This window comes from Larus michahellis, chromosome 5, assembly GCF_964199755.1.
Source record: "Larus michahellis chromosome 5, bLarMic1.1, whole genome shotgun sequence".
In the NCBI taxonomy this organism is placed as follows: Eukaryota; Metazoa; Chordata; class Aves; order Charadriiformes; family Laridae; genus Larus; species Larus michahellis.
Genome location: NC_133900.1, coordinates 71,191,505 through 71,212,286, shown reverse-complemented (window position 1 = coordinate 71,212,286; position 20,782 = coordinate 71,191,505). Strand labels below are relative to the sequence as shown.

Below are 20,782 nucleotides of genomic sequence, written 5' to 3'. Positions count from 1 at the left end.
GAAGTCAAAACTTAGCATGTGTGCCCAGCTGTCATTTGAATGTATTTTGAATATCAGAGCCAGGTTTTTACCACCGAGCCGTACCCAGCGACCCTGTGGCCCAGGTAATGCTAGCAAAACCACCTCGGTAGGGTTCTGCGGGCAGGACAGCTGCAGTTGTGCAAGCCCCACAGCGATCAGCCATTTGGCCAAATTCTGATACGTCCAGTTCTCAGTTCCGACACATCCAGATTTCACTCTCTGCGTTTGAGTTGTCACGCTTCTTGAGCACACCGGTTTTATAATTCAGGCAAAGCTGCATAATTACAGACACGAAAATAATGTGCTTTGCAGTTTGTTCCCAGTGAAAAGTGCCTTTTAGCTTTGAGAGTCTGAAAATAACCAGGCTGTGAAAATTGGAACTGTTGGGTTTTTTTTTTCACATAGCACCAAACCAAAATCCCCCAGTTACTTTACAGTCTCTTAATTTGACTTTAAAAATCTGACGGCTTTCGGTGGCCTCACACCTTGCACTGGCTCTAGGATGCACAGTCAAGAGTATATCAAGCAACCTTCAAATTGCCTTTGCATCCCATATTGTCGTCTCAGGCATCTCGAGGAAGCCAACCCGCTTTGCTTTGCTGAATTGCAAGCAAACCTTGCATTCTTCATTTGTAACACACTGTAACAAGCCTTGCGAAACAAACACAGCTGAGATGGGATTTTCAGTTATGGTGTGATTCTGGAGCTCGTCTTCATCTGGCTTTGTCTGATAAAACAGCTCTCTGGAGCCTTCTGGTCCTTGAACACCAGTATCCCGTGGCAGATACCACAACACAGCATCCTGGCCTAGCAGTTACTGCTCTTCAACACATAAAAACAGCAGTACGAAATGTTGTAAACTAAGCTTAATTCACAGAGAAAAAAAAGGCCATTTAATAGAACACACTGGCAAAAATATGTTTAAAAGAAAAATTGAAACCAGGTATTAAACCCATTAGTGGAGTGGGGACCATAAGAAAGATGCCCACAATTGTAACAGATTTGAAGATTCACAACGTGACATTTTGCATGTGATCTTTAATGTTCAAACAGTAACAACGGCTACTTTTAAATTAGGGTTACAAAAAAACAGAACTTTCAGTGAAGAGGCATTGCAAGAGTTGAGATGTAGAAACGTATTTCTTCCAAAAGCCAAAAGGTTTTTCACTTGTATAACTCCGCATAAGTATCACGCCATTCAGGTTCTTTTACAAATATGTCGGTTTTAGTGTTCCAGGGGGCAAAGGATTTGCAATCAACGCATGGAGATAAAGAGAAGCAGGAAAGAGAAGAGTACAGAAAAGATGGGCGGTGATGGGAGCCCTCGGCTCGTGTGCTCGGGTGCAGAAGCTTGTGAAGATTTAAAGCTGATATGAAAACCTCACATGAGACTAGTCTGTTTTTATGACCAGAAGCCTCCCTTAGAGTCAGGTTGATGAGTGGTAAATATTCACCAGCCTGGGAGCTGGAGGAATGATCACAACATCGAGTGTCCCATGCACCACTGCTATTCAAGGTGCTCGCAATGCAAATACTCGCTCACCTACCTCACAAGTGAGATCATCTCTGGGATTCAAAGGAGGGGAATGATTTCATTTGGAATGTCTCTTTATAGAGGAGCTCAGAGCTAGAACAGAGGATGGAGAAGAGCACCCAACAAGTCTTTCAGGAACAAACTATAGATAGATGAGGTCTGATCTATAGCTCACTTGCTTAGTAGGGTAACTCCTGAAGTCCCACCTTGGATTTGAATGAGACAAGCTGCTGCATCCTGTTGAAACACATGAGTTGGAGCTCAGTCAAAACAGACAGAGGTCATTCTCTTAGGATCCATGAGGAGAGAGAATCATCCTACTGTGCTATGTACCATCTTTTATGGCACCATGCTATAAGCCTCTCAAAGGTCAGTTCTGAGCTAGCTGAAGGACAGGGAATAGAAGAATAAAAATCTTGTTGCACTAAGAAATCCCCCAGGGGCTTTCTTCTACGGGCAGCAGAAACCTTGGGATGAGACAGATCTGCAAGATCTAAGATGGTGCGGGACAGAGGGGACAGATAACCTGACGAGGAGGGGAACACCACAACTCAGGAGGAAAGTACAGCAGTGCGTGTTAACCCCACTACATCTTACAGCAGAGGTCTCTTACACACCTGGAGTTTCCACCTCCTTAGCCTGGTTTTCTATGCATGAGGGCAACATGGCCCAAGTAGGTACGTCAGGATTTGACTCTTAGACTTGCCAGGCTCCCCAGGATGCAAAGCCTGTTTCAGTCTTATTTTGATACGACTCAGGCAGTTATACTTAGTATGCAAACTCAAAAAAAAATGTTATTTAGCCATTCTAAATAAGCACATTCAACTTTGCCATGTACTTAATTCTTTTACTATAGTGGGTGACTGGTTTCACTAAAACCATTGTTTCAAAGAAGTGTACTAAAAGTATGTAAGAATTTTAGTGCTCACGAAAAAATACCTTTCATCCCTGCAGACTGAAACCTTTTGCCTCCAGAATTACAGAAGGGACAACAGAGATGATGATAGCACAGATTCATCTCTGCCACCCAAACCATATGTCTAAACCAGCCCTGACTGCAAGCCAGCCCTTCTGGGGTTGTAACCAGGTGAGGTCTAGAAAGAATCAGGCTAGTTTCCTCCTGGTTTGTCCCATATTTGACCACATTGCTGAGGAACAAGACTAAGATAACAAATCTCACAAAGCCACAGGACAGCTGTCAAATGTCACTAAGTTCTGATCACTCCTATACTGGACGTACTGGATTTGATTACTGTTATGCAGTGACTCAGGCATGTGTAAGAAGTGCTCAGCTTGCCTGCAGGCCATTTATTATATGGATAGGACAATTTATTTCTGTGGTTAGCTAAAGGAAGAACCTCCAAAACATGAAAAAAAACGTTAGGATTTTACAACAACGTATACAAAAGCCTTTTAAATAGAACACACAGTGGTCAGATTTTATACAAAAAGTTCTTAAAGTAAAAAAAAAATATCCACATGGACAGACATGTCAAGAGGTGGGGGTTGATCCAGGCAGAAGTTTGTTATTAAATAAGTGCAGACAAACCAACAACTGAGGAACATCATCATCAACAACAACAAAATCAGTACAGCTATTATCTGAAGATCTCCAGACTAGGCCTGCTCCAGTCCAGGCTAGCAAAGTCCAAACACAAGTTTGTGAATAAGGGTATGTACCTGCACCTTTTGTTTTTAAAGATTGTGCCCATGTGTGCTGGGGGAGCAGATCAGATAGAGTGCACATCTGTCTCAATGGGGGCACCTGCACTGTGGTCCAGCCAGGAGTCCTCCTTTGATTCACCTCCCATCCTCTCTGCCACAGTATCTTTGTGCAAAGACAGAAAGAACGAACACGAGCAAACCCGCTGCCAATGGTCCTCAAAAGATCTTGCACTCGTTAATGGAGAAGAGCTTCCGCCTGTTCTGCCTTTTGGCTTGATTGACTGCTGTCCGCACGGCGTACTCAAACACCTGCTGCACCCCTCGGTTGCTGAGGGCAGAGCACTCCAAGTAGCCTTTGGCTCGCACGTCCTGGGCAAGACGCTTCCCGTCTATTGAGTTGATGCAGGAGGAACGGTAAGGCCCCGTCTCGCGCTGGTCAGTCTGAGTAGCCACTACCAAAACGGGGATGCGGGGCAAATGGCTGCGGATCTCGCCGATCCATTTGTTCCTCAGGTTTAGAAAGGAATTGTGGTTCGCCACCGAGTAGCACATTAATACCACGTCTGCCTGTTGGTATGAGAGGGGGCGAATGCCTTTGAAGGCATCGCTGCCAGATGTGTCCCAAAGACCTAGGCTAATCTGTACACCATCCATGAAGACGTCCACTCCGGTATTTTCATATACAGTGGGTCTGTAGTCATCTGGAAAAGTCTCAGAGGTGAAACGTACCAAGAGAGATGTTTTCCCCACTGCGGAGTCTCCCACCAGGACACACTTGATTGAATCCAGCATTTTATTAATGTCCAGGGCCAAAAGCACTGTCTTGGCGCAGCAGGAGTGGGATGGAGAGATGCAGTGGTCTCTGAGGCTTTCTAGATAACTTCCATTTGGTGAGAAACCATCCAAATCTCTTTACTTCTCAAGACTTGATTGTGTCACTTGAGTCCAAAATCCCCTTTTCTCCCACACGGCTCTGTGGTGCTGTCGGTTTTAATTCTTCAGTGAGTCAAATGACTTTTCTGGAAGAGTAAAAATAAAATGTAATGTTTATAACCCTCAGACAACAGACCATATCCATCAAGATAAAGATGCCTGGACACGTCTTTGGACAGCTATGGGAAGTACCCCACATTGAGGATGCTGAACCTTGCTGTTCCCTCCCAGCCGGCTGCGTGTGCAACAGCCATTCATGTAAATAACCTTCTTGCTGCTCCATGGGGACTAACAGTGCTATCACCTCTGCCATTCTCCACTGACACCAACTATTTTTTCCTTCCAATTATCTAAAAAAATGAATAAAACCAACTTATCTTTGGTATAACTGCTACTAACCTGCTTTTAGTGAGATATTTCCTGCCTCTGACTTTCACCAAGACTGACAGAATCCTGATCCCTCTTAACTGATCAGTTCAGATTCCCTTGAAAATGTACCCGTGCTCTCTAGAGGTACTCAAGAGAAAAAACTGCGCTAACCAATTTGACTATTTAAGCAATCCTATGATGAACAGTAAAATGGAACCACTTCTGACAATGAGGAAGAAAAGACTTCAGGTATGAATTTCAAGCAACATAAACCTTAACAGTTTTCAAAAGCAATGAAGAATTCATGTCAAAAATACGAAAAAGTTCCAAATTTTTCTTACAAATCACTTTCAACAAGCCAGAAGCACAAGCCAAAGAAAGCCACACCACCAATGCTTGCCCCAGTCAAGCAATTTTGTTTGAAGGGGATACAGCTGCCCTGACATTTACTCTGTTGTAAAACTGAACTGAGAGTAACTCTTCAGAATATGTAATTGCTTTTGAGCTCCTGCCAGCATTCAGTCAAATTTTCCTATTTTGAAAGCGTTTGCCTCTTCCCCACTAGCTGTGTGCAAGATTCACTGCTCACACAGGGCGACACACAAGATGCTATGAAAATCACTAACTGCAAAACTGAAGGCAAATTAGTTCTGCTCAACAGAAGTAATTAAAACAAGTATCACTGCATAATTTCAAAATGTCCTGTGTATGTTACACAAATAATATATTTCTGTCTCCTTCGTATATGAAGAGAGAAGTCACAGCTTAAGGTTATTTACACAGAAACGAATGTTGGCCACAAAAAGCATATACTCTACATTACCATAACGCTCTCCAGTTTCAGTACCCTAACCCCCACCACCACCCCCCACCCACATTTCTAGTACGCTCTAAGCTTTGGCGGACTCCACAAAGGGGAAAAACAAAGGAAAAGAAAAGCGCCAGACGAGTTTAGAAAGAACATTTCACAGGCACTGACAGCTGCTACTGGCAACTCCCCCGCTTTCATTTTGTAGTGAGGCAGTGCCCTACCTCCTCGCGTGCTGCCGGCACACCTGCAACTCTCCCACCCGATGCACCGGCCGCAAGAAGATGTGCCAGCGGCTTGGCCGGAGCACATTGCTTTATAGAGGAGGCACCAAGCCTGCGGCGCAGTCCTCATGCGTATTTGAGTTACCGGTACCCAGGAGAGTCATTGCAACAGACCTCACTTCCTGGTCTGCCAGCGCGACCATGCTCTCGCCATCTCAGCTCGCTTCTAGGAAGTGGGATGGAGGCCGAGGCTGCTTCACAGCATTCCTGGCTGCCGGGAAACAAGCTGCTTCGTGAATTTAAGTTTTGGTGGCAGCAGTTGGAAACTTACTTTTAAAGATTTCAGTAAATCTAACTCCACTGTCTTGCCTTCTCTGTTCCCCAAACAAGCTCTCAAGGGAATTAAACAAGACATTTCCAAAATATACCTATGAAAAAATTCAAAAAGTATATGCAGGATACACAGTCCAATTACTTAAATGCATCATCATCTTTTCTTCAGGGTATTCTACTTCAAAATTGTGTCAGCGGTACAGTTTGAAAACACCACAATTCACCACAAGCAGTAGCGTGTGATTCAGACAAAGCTGCACGCTCCCAGGAGAAAGCCAGCATCTACCAAGTCTCCTTTTCAGAACAAACATTTCCTTGGTGCAAGAAGTCCTTAATGCCTTCAGGCTCATTATTTTGTCTTTATTTGAATGTGGCGGAAAATAAGGATGTCCAAAGCATGACTTTTGCTATTTCATAAATATTTCATGATTGTTCTGTTACTCAGCTTGTTGATTACCAGGTCTGATTATGCTGGCTATTTCGAAAGAAAGTATATAAATGATTAAAGACTGAAAAAGGTATCAAGAACTAGTGAATATGGCTAGTTGACACACACAATAGGAAAAGCTGAAATATTCCACCACGACACTGCGGAACTGTTTTCAAAGCGAATGTTCTACAGTCCATTGATGAATAAAAATGAACAGTATATAACAAGCTCCACATTCTGGTCCTGTGGACAGATTGCTGTCAGTGATCCTGACCTTGCTTTTGTTCACAGCCATTTGGAGTTCATGTGCCTCCATATATAGTTGGGACAACATTTGAGCATGTTGAAAATATATTTTTAATTATGTACATAGCCTGTCCTTGATGCAGCCTCAGGGTAAGAGCAGTACTAAAGTATTAAAATAATTAAGCAAGTTGACCCTAATTAATGGAAAACTCTTTAGATTAAACATAAACAGAAAACAATGTCCTTTAAAGGACAGGTCAGTACTGGGGACCTCTACACCTCAGTATACAACCATTTGCGTAAATATTTGCAAAAGCCTTGGTTCCTTTCTCTCGTACTATATACTATGGTCTTGGTCTGATAGCACAGCATGCTATGCCAATTAAAAGACCACACAAAATCTTCTCATCACAGATGGTTGAGTCTAAGCTGCTGATGGATTATTTCTTTTTCCCAACGATTTGGTTTTCCAAATCTTACTAACTTTACCAAGTCCATTTTAGATCTGGAATTCCAGGTATAAACCTGTATCTTCTATTACACTACTTTGCTTTATGCTTTCATCACTTGTAACAATAGAAGATTTTATTTGAACAACAAGGTGAGAGGTTTTACAATATTATTAAGTATAAGACTATATGTCTAATTCTACTGCAGTCATTCTGAATGGTGACCTTTAATAAACTTTGAGATTAGCCTCAAAGAAAATTTTGCACAGTTTTAGACAGAGCACAGTTTTTTCGACTGTATCGTATTGTCTAGGTAACGAATGCAACATTTACTTTCTTTGCTTTCCTATTTTTGTTCCCTCTGTCTTTGGAACACAGAACCTTGGCACTGGTGTGTGGTTATAGAGCACTCAGACCTCAGTAACGATGTGAGCAACAAAAGCTGTACAAGAACCGCTCCCCAGGCGCTGCCTGTCCTGCACCTCAGCGATTTCATGCAAGTAATGCCTCGCACTTGATCACGGCAGAATATCATATGGACAAGGTGAGCGGTGTTATCAACCTGTAACGCGAGGGGATGGGAAGAGGAGCACAGCAGCACCAAGGTCTTTGCAGGTGGAGTATTCTCTTGAATACACATCCCATGAAAAACTAATCTAATATTCGTTGAAACAATTCTACCAACAAAGGAAAGCAGGACTGCTTGTATCTGAAGGGGTATATTTATCAACTGAACCAAATGGGATTTTCATTTACAGCAGGAATGCCGCTGGCATCTACTATAATATCATTGTGAACACGGCTCACTATAGCTAAACGGCTGCAGGAGATGGACAGTGTCTTATGATAGGGGCAACTAAAAAGAGTCAGGAACTCCTAATTTCAAAACCTATCTTGGATATTGATAGTGCACCCTCAAGTAGGCTGGGATTTGGAAGGAATTAGCTCATAAGTAAACAAATGACACACACAAGACAACAGGGCTTTTAGATCAGACAGTCACAAAATGCTTCAGAGAGTAAAGCAATTAACATGCTAACTATTACTGCCATTATCCGGTCCCTACCACAATTACATGTCAGTGCAGTTCCTGTTGATATCAGGATAAGAGCAGGCTAATTTTTCAGTTTGAGCACAGTGTACGCTAGCTCTTGAAGAGACCTGATGTCGTGAGGAAATTAAAATATTTATACTAATAAAAAAAGCTGAAAACCACTGGAGAGACTTCCACTTGCTATGCGATGTTTGAATACACATATTGTCTTTGCCTGCCCACATTACTCCTGTAACTCCCACCTCACACAGACGTGGGGTCTGCAAAACAGTGTCTACAGTTCTTCTCTATCGCGTTGATTGTAAACACTGCTCCTCCTAACTGCGCAACAGATGAATAAAAACTCTCCTTGCACCTCTTACATGGAGGCTCTCGAGGAGAGGAAGGAGACATGGAGAATACCCTCACTGACCGGAACAGCGTGCAGCTTTACGCCTTCACCTCCGTGGGTGCAGTGGGCACTGCAGGGCATGGACGGGGCCTGAGAGCAACTCCTGCGAGGAGGAGGAGGAGGAGGAAGGCTGGCAGGAAATCGAGACAGGCCAGAGATCCTGTTGCCTGGTTAGGGGCAGCACCCAGAAGATTCAGCGGGGAGATGACTGGCCTCCATGACGGAGACACCGCGGCCATTGTGGATCCAGTCTGGATGCTCAGCTGGATGACCAGGTTGCCAAGGTCATGCTACCTTGTTTTCAACTCCGTGGGTGAGCTGTACTTGCTCCATTCAGATACAAACTGTCAGACTGCTGCACGGGCCTTTGCTGCCACAGCACGGGGCTGCTGGAAACGAATACGCCAGCTGTAGTCCGTCTGGAGACTGCAGCTGGTCTGAAAGCAAAAGTCCCCTTGCTGCGAAGTTTCCTGTCACGCATTCATTAAGCTCATGCTCTGACATTTGCATTAGCTGCCTCCTGGTTTGTAAACTCATTTTAAGACGACTTTGATCTATAACACTAAGTGGCCCTGGTCTTGCCAGCCTAGGAAACAGCGTCCCGCTGCCTCACGCAGTGTCAGCGTTTCAGTCCGTAGTGGCATTCAGTGGCGGTACCACTGCCGTGAAGGAGAACTGGCTCACAGCCGGTACCTTTGCAAGGAGCTGCATCTTTTCCCCAAACTACTCCACCAAAAAATCAATATTCAACTCATTCACTCTCCAAGCAGGCTACCACAGGGACCATCTTTATTCCCTGGCCCAAGAGCAAGATGACAGGTTATTTCATTGGCAGAATGCTTCAGCTGTCTGGCATATTTATGATACTGATGGGTTAATTGCCAGAATACCTCTTAATGTGTTCTTATATTTTAAAGATTTGAGGGGATGCCTAGAAGCTTGGATGAGAGCTTTTATACAGATACTTTACCCTTACGTACAATCGTATCTGCAATGGCTTCCTAAAGTTAGAAGAGCGAGCAACATGCAATGAATCCATATATTCAAAGCCAGGATGTCTTGTCGTCTCAGAAACAATCTGCTTCCAGCATTAAAAAAAAATGCAGACATAAAAACCTAGAAATTTTTCTTTCACTCCCTTATTCACCAAACCGAAATCCTGTTCCTGTTTTCAAATTTCAGTGCTTTGTTTTGAAAAAATATGAAACTAATTTATTTTTTTTTTACATTTCTAATTTATGAAATTTAAAGAAAATGGAAAACCACTTTCTTAGGAGTCTTTGCAAAAAAATCACTTCTGGATCAAGACAACACCTGAAAATTTAAACACCAGTTTCTTTCTTTGGCAGTTTTAACAACTGAAACTAAAGAAAAGGATTTATGATCAAATATTCAGTCATCTTGCCAACCTTATTATTAGCAAGGGAACTCAAGTCATCAGATTTAAAGGAAATTCCCTCATACTGAGACTGGGGAATCTTGCTATAAAATAATGACAAATACAGACCAATGTTATTTAGAAGATGAAGTTAGACTTTAAGTCCTAAAGGGATGAAAGCTTTCCGTATAAGAACATGTACATATTTACACACGTGCTTACACACTGCACATAGATATGATGCTGTATAATGAGATACCTTAAATTAAAAATCGCTAGTTCATAACTTTAGTAATAGGAGCTATAATTAATATATATAAGCAATGGATAATGACATGTCTAAAGATCTATTTGGTTCACTACAGTCACTGGGAAAAACTATTTAACTCTCATTTTAATTACCCAATTAGACAACAGAAATATTTATTTTATCCTCGAGAACACTTTAGCTGTGACTAATCACACCTTGATTCAGCTACTTACAAATTAAACATGAACACAAATGATTAGAACCACTCCAAAAATTAACAAAAAGTCTGTAAGACTCTCACGTATTGATCCAAGATCCAAAATTCAATTGAAGTCAACGAGACCTGGGAGTGCTAAGTACCTGCTTCAAATTTCAAGCCATGAGTCTGAAGTCATTTTTCTCCACAAGTTTATGGCATGACATGGTAAATTACGGACTATGGGGTATTCATGGCACTGTAGGGCACTTTCAAAAGTGACCCATTTTCAGTGTAAATGTTGCATCCTCTCCAAACTAAAATTTGGGTAAATCGAGTGGGGGAAAGTAACCCCTTCACAGAGGACCAGCTCATGTGTTGTTCTCAGTCTGATCCAATATCCTCCAAAGTCGGGAGAAATGGAGCGGCCTGTCGTGCCCAAAGCGTGGCATGTGCCCTTGCGCTTACCAAGTGCTTCCCTTCTGCAAGATACTGGGTATGTCACCTGCCTTTCCCACCCTTCCCTGTGACGATTTTTCTGCTCTGCTCTTAAACAGAGAAGAAATTCTTCATGAATCTCACCACAGACACAGCCGTTCATGGAGCAGCTGGTGTGCAAATGTCACACATGTTTATGTTCGAGCACAGAAGTTCGCCAACCATCTGTCCGTCTGCGTTCCCTCATAGTCTCTGTTTTTGTACACACGCACATGCATATATATATATATATGTGTATATATATTCACCACTGACATAGAACTACTTTGGGTCCAGATGCGGATACAGATAGGCTTGCAGGTGAACATGGATAAAGCGCTACGCACTGACTATAGCGCTGTCACATGTATCTAAGAAAAGTTACTCTATCACACTGGACTCACAGTTAAAAAGCAAATTTCCACCTAAGTCTAACTGCATTGTAGCCAAACTGAAGGACTGACATTATAAAATGCATGATATTTAAGTAATTGACTTCAATGATACTACTGCGTATGTAGAATTATTCACATGTGGAAACGTTTGCAGCTTTAGGCCCCAAACCACTTCAAATTTCTCATGCCACATCCTCTTTTAACACAGTTCACCTTTCTTGAAGTTTGAAACGAATCAAAAAGGCACTTACAAATATTTTTGCGGATTTTTTCTTTTACAGGTTTAACTCTTCAAAATCTCCTCGAATTTTTTTGGCTCATAAAACATGAAGTCCTCTTTTATTTACAACCTCCAACAATGATTGTGTTCTCTTTCTGGAAAGCCTGGCCCTTTCCCTATTTCTGTTCGGGGCTTTTTTGACCATCTGCAGATACAGGCTTAATCATCATGAAGTATCTATTTTGCTCTCATATACAACTAATATGTGTTAGTTTTAAATAAGCTTTTTAAATTTCTTGTAGAATTATGCATTATTTGCTAGACTGGCTGCATAGAAGTGTGTATCTATTTCAATATGTCAAAAATATTGAAAATAAATCAGTGTGTATTTCAAAACATAACTATTGCAATAATGAATCTATACATCCATGTACAAAAAGTATGACATCCATAAGTACGTGCATGTGTTTGTATGTCTATATACAAATATAGACAGGTATATATATACATAAACTGATACTCATTCATTTGCAGAAGACTGCTACAGATTGCTAAACAAAACAGATGCATATTCAGTGTAAGATACCTTACCGTCATTTGAAAACCTGCATACATATTTTGCATCAAAGAATGGATGCATTATTGAAATGACTGTGGTCTTTAAATTACTTTATTTCTACATATAGGTACACATGTGTATTTGCATACACATGAGCAGAAACGACTGCTGTGCTACATTGAGATTTGCAATACCATAGGTATATAACTGATAGATAATAGTGTTACACGTAAATTACATAGTCACACAATGTAAACAATTACATTTCTACTGCGTATGCAGCCGTTACATTTTTTAGGCACATATTTACGATATGTTACAATAATTTCTTTTTAAGGAGATGGATTTATATTAAATCCCACAGATGTGTAACTTGGTAAAATGTTAACACTAACTACCTGGCAACTCCACGTACACACTTGCATCTACTGGCAAAAGGGCTTTGTCTCTTTCGGAGCCTGTGCCGAACCCGCTGCAGTGGAGCGGGCCAACCGCGGGGTGTTTGGGCTCTAACCTGGGGTAGGACTGCGCTCCTCTCCCTTGTTTGCACAGTACCTCATCTTCCTGACTGGGTCCCTTAAACGCTAACAAGTAACCAATATTAACAGTATAGCTAATATAGGAACGATGCAGGTGATGTAACATCCTAATCGATGTTAAAAAGTCTTAAAAAAAATTGTCCTACCATTTCTCTGCTGCCTTCCACAGATCCCATGCAAGATCTCCAAGGTCACTTTCAGAGGTCTATTCAGGTTTAACTTTGCTCTGGTTTTATAAAATGCCTACCACAAAATAAGCCCAGATCTTCTCCCCCTAACCTCATGGTGAGGAGAAGGAGGTTCTCCATGTTCATTAAGTTATGTATTCGCATGAGTTTAATTTCGGTGGGAGGTAAAGGTGGAAGAGGAAAATGTTAGTTAGAACAGAATTATCCAATGTTCGATGGAAGATTATTTTTGCATATTTTGTGATAAGAATAAAATGTGTTGAATGTATAGCTGTTCTGAGCAGCAAATAATGGTGCTTCAGTTGATCAAGCAATTCAGAATAATGACTTCTTGCCAAAACATACTGATTTTTTTTCTTTGGGAAAAAAGCATATTTACTGTATGTCACGGCTCAGTTTTGCTGTGATGTATGTTAAACTTCTCGAATTAATGAGCAAAGCTAGTAAAGTCAGCAATGATAACTTGGTTGGTTATTTATTTTATTACACTGAGAAACTGGCTGACAATTTCAGCTTTTCCCTTTAGAATTGCCAGCAACAAAAATATTTTTCTTGTGTCTGTATATATTAGACTGTTTAAAATCATAGTCTAGATTTCAGCCAGAGGGAAATTGCTGTCTTTTTACGTTCATTCTTAAATTTCACGTGTGCACACATGTACATTAAAATGTTAAAAATTTGGAGGGCTTACTTGGAAATAATTTCAATCACTTTGCAAGTAGGAGGTGCAATACAGAACATACAATTGTCATAACTTTTCCTGCATTAGTTGATTTAAGGTCTTTATCTTTTAATTTGTTTTATAAACTAAAAAAGGAGTTGCCTTCCACGATCTATCCCACAACTCAGTATTCATGCACCATACCCAGCACAACAATAAAATAAGGGTTAATATGTATTTACAGGACAGTTAGGAAAATATTTTTACTCACTATGCAGCCTCCCTAGAATTCCTTAATTGTAGTAAATTAAATTAAACACAATAAATGGGCATGCCTGCTTGCCTACATCAAATTGCCTACATCCTATGCATAGTTATGATTAAAGCCCAATTTCAAATGAACATGCTGTCAAGATTTCTTTTTTTTTCTGGAATTAGCATAAGTTATACCTGGTAGTACAGATTTTACATCGATTTGTACCTTACACCAACCATATGACAGAGCAGAATATATATTTCAGGGCCTGTTTTCCTTTACGTTTCTCTGATGCTGGTATAACCTTAATCTCTTGTCACTTTTATACAAAACATGTAATACTGCAGACATCACTGGGTCATATGGAATAAGTTAAGAGACGAAAAGCCTCTACTATGTACTACCAAATGTAATTTAAAAATCCTTCTCACGCATTCTTCAGTTCAGTATTTTGAGAAGCCATTTCAGACACGTAAAGCTGACATCTATTTGGCTTTCAGTTGGTTTAAAGATCATGCAAATCTCCACGCTACGCTAAATCTTAACACAGAATGTCCGTTTTTCAGTGGGAAGCATAGAAAGTTTTCCTTGATATTCTTTATTTTTACATATTTTGCATGAAAATGATCACATATATGAAAAGGGAGATATTTTAGGAAAGCTATGTTTGAACATTATGAGAACATTTCCCATGCTTTATTTTTGAATCCCGGTGGACTTGATTCAAACTCAGAGATATTTTACCCAAAGGCTTTTCATCCAGAATTAAAACTCCACTGAAAGATACATGAATTTTAAAACCTGCATTTAAATTGATGGAAACAAAGGAAATTACATGAGGGGGTTTTAAGACAGATGTTTTATAATATATTTTTGTAATGAGAAAAATGCAAGCACGCAGATGATGAGAGGAAGTTAGTAGATAATTCGGTATGTCATTAATTCAATAACTTTGAACTCTAAAAACTTTACCAGTTTTTAAGCGCAGCCATTTAATGAAAAAAGAAGGCAAGCTGCAAACTGTGTGTCCACTGGCATGCCTATCAACAAAAGGAAAGAACGGTTTTCTTGCTAGAGTGAGAGGTTTCGTATTCTTTCAACAACTGTGTGCACAGGAGACAATCAAAACAGACCCCTAACTACGTAGGGGTCTTGGTCTTATACTTTTATACTAGGACAGCCAGTCTTATCTGTAGTTTGACATAAACCAGGATAACCTTCAAAAGAAATTCCCTGTCACTTGTGAGAAAAAGAGGTATCACCAGGTTGTACAACAACCTCAAGCTGAGCGAGTGTAAGTTATTAGGACTTGGTACTCCATGCTCACACTTGTTACAGTACATAACCACAGCCCTTCGTGCTGGCTTCTGCCAGGAGAGGTGTTCGTTCCCTTTCCGGCACATGCTGGGTCTTTCCTATGCGATAGATCACCACGTACCCCCGCTGGGGAAACCCCCAAACCATAGCAGAACCCACGTGTGGTTTCCAGCAGGTTCGTACATTTCGACAGGTAAAGACAAGTATGTCAAGTTCAGCCCCACCCTCATCCCTTAGGAATTTACTCTTCTCCTTGGCTTCTGTAAACAAAGACTAAATGCGATTCCTTGTGCAAAACAAATACGACGCAAACACATCGGCGAGTGATTGTGCAGGGTGGGAAAGATGAAAGAATCTGCAACAAACACAGGTCACAGCCACGATCGGGGCTGGGCACAAGCTAATGCTCCCATACCTACCCTGCGAGGAACACACACCCAGAGTAAGTATTAGTAAGTATTCAGACCATGTTCCCAGCTATCCTCCAGCTGCCGTGCCAGCAGTGAAGGCAATCCTCTGACACAGCCTCCGGCAGAACGTGGCCTGCCGGGACTATTGCTCCATGTTACTTTGTCAGCTGCGCATTTTAGACCCGACACACCAAGGTTTTGTACCTGTGACTTCCAGTGCTTACGCTCGCTGTTGCATTACAGAGGTTTTGCTGGCTCCAAATATCTCCCCTTCCACTGTAGACTGACGCTTTTGGTGGATTAGGAAGGTTTTCCAGTTCTTCACTGACATAAGAATTAAAGCACAACTAAATTCTGCTAAGCTCATATGAAACTGTATTTGGTTTTGTGGAGAAGAGCTAATGGTGAGCTACAGCCCAAAAATTTTGTTGTTAACATCACTTTGTTGTATTTGTGTGATCCTGTCCAGTATTTTAAAGTTGTCATACTTTAATAGCAGGCTTGAGACAACTGCAGCCAACTTCCTTTCTTAATTACTATGCTGGGGTTATCCCATTTTTCAGCTGTAAGCTGTACTCATAGTGTGGAAACATTTGAAAAATGCTGATTTAATAAAACCACACACCGCTGGCCAAAAAGTAACAACCTAATTTGGAAGTTATGTTAAGCTGTGTAGCGTGATGCCTGAAGTGCCACATTAGGACTTTCAAAAAGGCAAGTTACTTTTTTTATTTCTTTTCAAACCATAATTAAAAACATTGTAAAAAAATATGAAATTTTTCATTGTATGGTCAATGTCAGATCGAACAAATCACTTGAACAGTGCATTCAGGAACATTCAACTTTTTCTTAATGAAAACTACAGAATCACAGCACCAACATTTTACAAAGAAAACGGGGGTGTTTGCTTTAGAGAAAAGAGGTATTTTTCATTGAAAATACTTTTCATTTAAAGCTCCTAACCCAGCTGCTGCTGTGCATCTCAAGCTGCACAGCAAAAGCAAGAGGAGAAACAGCAGAATTTCATGTCCCTGCCTGGGCGTCCCCATGGCTGGTTATCAGAAAGTGTCACCAAGAAAAGCTCCTCGGGAGCTTCCGCTGCTGTGGCCCCACTGCTCTACAAGACAGGCCAGAGGTGCAGCCTGCAAGGCCGCCACCGCAGTTTCTGCTCATTTCCTGTGTGCTCTGGGTATACGGCAAAGCGTCCACTTACATCTTTAAGGATGTATATGGCTTGCCCCTCGCTTTACAAGAGATTGCCTCCCTCATCTCACAGGCACTGGCAGCTGTTACCGGCTGATGCGACTTTTGCATCAGTCTCTTGGTGGCTGGGTTTATGCATCAGGGAGAGTATTTTAATTTCGTCCCCAAATTCACACTCACAATGCAGCAGCTGAGCCAGAATCTGCTAAACTTGTACATATAAAAATTTTCTTGAGAAAGCTGGTCACCAGGCTGCAAAAGTATTTCTAGTAACTTTCTGGAAGTATAGCTCCAACTTCATGGTTTTACTGTGCCGCATGTAGATACAGGGACTGTATCTGATATATTCTGATATAGGCAATAATGTGAGGCTGTGAGGCCATCACACACTGCTGTGTCACGGTAAAATTCCCTTAAAATTGGATTAAATGGTAGTAATTTGCAGACACTTTGACCTGCTGATGGACTATGAATTTGTGTCTAGCTATACATGAGAATCAAATCCATTTTTAAAATTTTAATTCTTTGCTCTGGCATTTAGATAGCAATTACAGATTACTTATAAAAACATAGTTTCTCTACAAATACAAAACTTCTGGTTTTCCTGGTTTGGTGCACCTAATCTAGTGAATGAGGTATTATGCCTCACCAAGGTCTGCTCTCTCAATTTCGCAGGAAGCAAGTGCACGTGGGGCTTTTCTACCCTGTGGTTACTGCCCAAGTCTCAAACACGGTATTCACATCAAGCCTGTACACACTTTCTCTGGCAAACTGGACATCACTCTGTGATACATCTTCAGAGCTGTTTTAGAAAAATGAGATCAAATCCTGTTCTAAAGTCAAGTAAGTCTACACATACGGTCTTTTCTACCGGAACATTTGTAAACATCCACTGATTCTAAATGGTGAGTTTTGGAAATGTGCAATACAAAGCAGCCCAATGCAATGCCCAATCCCACCTTATTGTGACAGCAGCAGCAGACAGGCATGTACTGACACCACAAAAATGTTGACAGATCTGCTTGCTAACAACTTTATAATCTCATTCATCCTACCTTTTTCCTCTGCAAGTATTTTCTTCACGATAGATCCCGTGTTAAAGCTGGCTTCCTCCAGATGCCACAGCTGCACTCCCACACCATCCACAGCTGGAAACAATGGCTGAAAGAAGCAGTTAGAAAGCCTTAAAGCTACATTCAGATTTTTTGCAGGGACCTGTGTCAGAGGGCTGGTTCCAGCCTCTGCATGCTTCCTCCTCATTCACCTTTTAGATTAACTGCCTCTCACTGGCAATGTGACAAGACCATCCCACCACCGCTAGACCATTGTAAGATGCAGGTTTTTGTAAGCAGAATCTAGAAATGGTGTGCACAGATATGCACACATGCACTCACACACACACGCACTGCTCTCTAAAGGAATCCCACACTATGAGGATGCCACAGTTGGCTCAGAAAGCAGAGGGGAAGAAGCCATGGGGGTGAGATGAAAGCAAAGAGTTACAGCCGCGGCCATTTAGACAGCAAAGGAAGCCCTTCCATCTCAGAAGGCAGCAGAGGCTGTGCTTAGACCCAGCGGGGCCAGAGAGCCGCTGGAACCAGAGCCAGTGACAAATTAAAAATACTTTGAATCTCACTTCCTAAGAACCTCACAGTCCTAAGAACCTAAATTTCACCTTTCTCAAATCCTTACAGTAAAATCTTCACCTAAATTTGCTTGGAAACATTTAAGATGAAGCAGAACAGTTTTCTCATAACCATGACGTACTTCACAAATGGGGAAGAAAGCCGTCCTGTGAGGTGTTGCAAGTTTACACATGCCTTTCTCTCCTGGGTTCATAGTTCCTACAACAGCACAGGGCATCAGAATCAAGCCCACCATTTTTAGAGTAATTCCCATTTTCTCTCTTTTTTCTTCTACCAGTTAACGTGGAAAATACTGGCAAGGCACAGCCCATCGCTCCCCTTTTTTCTGCTTTTATACATGGCCTTTTTATGCTGAAGTGGAAACAAACTCTGGAACAAATGAAAATCTAGAAGATGCACAACCTGAGGCAGGATTAGACCACTGTTTAATAGGATATCACAATACTGAGTATTTAAGAGATGGTATTGAAAGTAAAACTGATTATGTGAATCAATTTCACAAACTTATTAATAAAAGTAAAACTAAAGATAGTGAATTTGATTCAGAATATCAATTCACATTTAGACATTTTGGGGAAAAAAAAGGAAAACGCAAAGAACTCACCAGGCGCAGGAAGCTGAAAGCGGCTGTTGGAAATAAATGTTACGGAAGTCAACTACTCTAGACGAGACAGGAGAAGAAAAATAGAAGAGTGGCGTTCTGTTCTCTTGGCTTTTTCAGATGGACTTCTATTTTAGTAGATTAGAACACTGATGTTACTGAGATGAAAAAAAAACCCAACAAAAACCAAACCTCAAGAGGTGACCTGAGACCACTGCACGTACAGGCCAAATTAGTCCTGGCAACTGGGTCTATCTCATCCGGAGGCAGCAGTGACAGCAGACCCAAATGTAGTGTGACGAGAAATAGCGGCGTGGTTTAGGGTAAGTCAGCTTCCTGGTGAGAGCTCCTCAGCTCTGCCTGTGTGGGTTTTGTTGTGGGTTGGTACATGAGTGTATATGTCTTTCTCTCTTTGGTGACTATGGGAGCAGATGTAAAAACCCTGAAGATGGGGGAGGGGGGGCAAAACCTCCAGGCCGCTGAAAGCTTTCTCTGTGCACTCTGCTGCTCCTACAGCTGCCTCCTCTCTGCCACAGCGGTGAATGGCATAGCGCAGCCCAGCAGCTCCGGTACCTGCCAGGAGAAAAGGAGCAGATCGACAACTGCCCGCCAGTGCTATGTGCGAGTCACACTCCAGTAGCATGGACAAGACTTGGGATATTTTTATACAAGCCGGAACGTGGCCCTGCCTTTAAAAAAAAAAAAGGGAGTATACGTGTTTAGTTGATCTTTTGCAAAACTGAAGGCAGGTACTTTTGGGCTGTTTCAACATTGGTTTATAGGGATTTGTCATAATTCAGTGAGGATTCCCCAGTAGCATTGTTTAGGATTGACCAGTATCATTTTACTAACATACATGTCCTCTCTTCTGCCAGCACACGGAGGCTGAGCAGGAGGAGCAACGACAGGCGTGGAAACTCCCACCTTTCCCAGCATCAACAACTTGAGCTGGCCAGGCTGTCACCACTTCCAGCTTTCCTACCACAACACTGAAAGCATAGCTCTGATGATAGTTCCAGGACAACAGGATGACCGTGAGCCAGCAATGTGCCCTCGTGGCCAAGAAGGCCAATGGCATAGAATCTTCATAGAATCATAGAATCTTCACGGTTGGAAAGGACCCTTAAGATCATCGAGTCCAACCAAAAAACCTACAATCTCTGTCACTAGAGCATGCCCTGAAGTGCCACATCTAGACGTTTCTTAAACGCCTCTAGGGATGGTGACTCAACCACCTCCCTGGGCAGGCTGTTCCAGTGCCTGACCACTCTTTCAGTAAGGTAATTCTTCCTAATATCTAATCTAAACCTCCGCTGCCGCAACTTCAGACCATTTCCTCTGGTCCTGTCATTATTCACCTGGGAGAAGAGGCCAACACCCGCCTCTCTACAACCTCCTTCCAGGTAGCTGTAGAGGGCAATGAGGTCTCCCCTCAGCCTCCTCTTCTCCAAGCTAAACATGCCCAGCTCCCTCAGCCTCTCCTCATATGACCTGGTCTCCAGACCCCTCACACCAGCCTGGTAGCTCTCCTCTGGACACGCTCCAGCACTTCAATGTCCCTCTTGTACAGAGGGGCCCAGAACTGAACACAACACTCGAGGTGAGGCCTCACCAGTGCCGAGTACAGAGGCACGATCACTTCCCTACTCCTGCTGGCCACGCTATTCCTGATACAGGCCAGAATGCTGTTGGCCTTCTTGGCCACCTGGGCACACTGCTGGCTCATGTTAAGCTGGCCGTCCACCAGCACCCCCAGGTCCTTTTCTGACGGGCAGCTTTCCAGCCACTCTTCCCCAAGCATGTAGCATTGCTTGGGGTTGTTGTGACCAAAACATCCTGGGGTGCATAAAGAAGAGTGTGGCCAGCAGGTCGAGGGAGGTCATCCTCCCTCTCTACTCCGCCCTGGTGAGGCCGCGTCTGGAGTACTGTGTTCAGTTCTGGGCTCCATGGTTCAAGAAGGACAGGGAACTGCTGGAGAGGGTACAGCAAAGGGCTACCAAGATGATTAGGGGACTGGAACATTTCTCTT

The 20,782-nt window shown here is 42.3% G+C and overlaps 1 protein-coding gene across 4 annotated transcripts; it reads right to left on the bottom strand.

Moving 5' to 3' along the window:
- Window positions 1-1,047: 1,047 nt before the first annotated feature.
- Window positions 1,048-19,026, bottom strand: RHOH (ras homolog family member H). 4 transcript variants are annotated; one of them, XM_074589228.1, is made up of 3 exons: window positions 18,757-19,026; window positions 17,562-17,667; window positions 1,048-4,239 (listed from the first exon to the last, which is right to left on the bottom strand). In XM_074589228.1, the coding sequence occupies exon 3, from the start codon at window positions 4,010-4,012 to the stop codon at window positions 3,437-3,439; it is 576 nt and encodes a 191-aa protein (XP_074445329.1). In that variant the 5' UTR covers window positions 4,013-4,239; window positions 17,562-17,667; window positions 18,757-19,026; the 3' UTR covers window positions 1,048-3,436. The 4 variants fall into 4 exon arrangements, with proteins under 4 accessions (XP_074445329.1, XP_074445330.1, XP_074445332.1 ...); XM_074589229.1 differs by having other exon boundaries at window positions 18,978-19,007; XM_074589231.1 differs by lacking the exons at window positions 17,562-17,667; window positions 18,757-19,026 and adding an exon at window positions 8,752-8,834.
- Between the last annotated feature and the right edge of the window lie 1,756 nt (window positions 19,027-20,782).

What these genes read in the sequence shown, in the direction of transcription:
- RHOH (XM_074589228.1), bottom strand. Translation starts at nt 4,012, where the DNA reads ATGCTGGATTCAATCAAGTGTGTCCTGGTGGGAGACTCCGCAGTGGGG.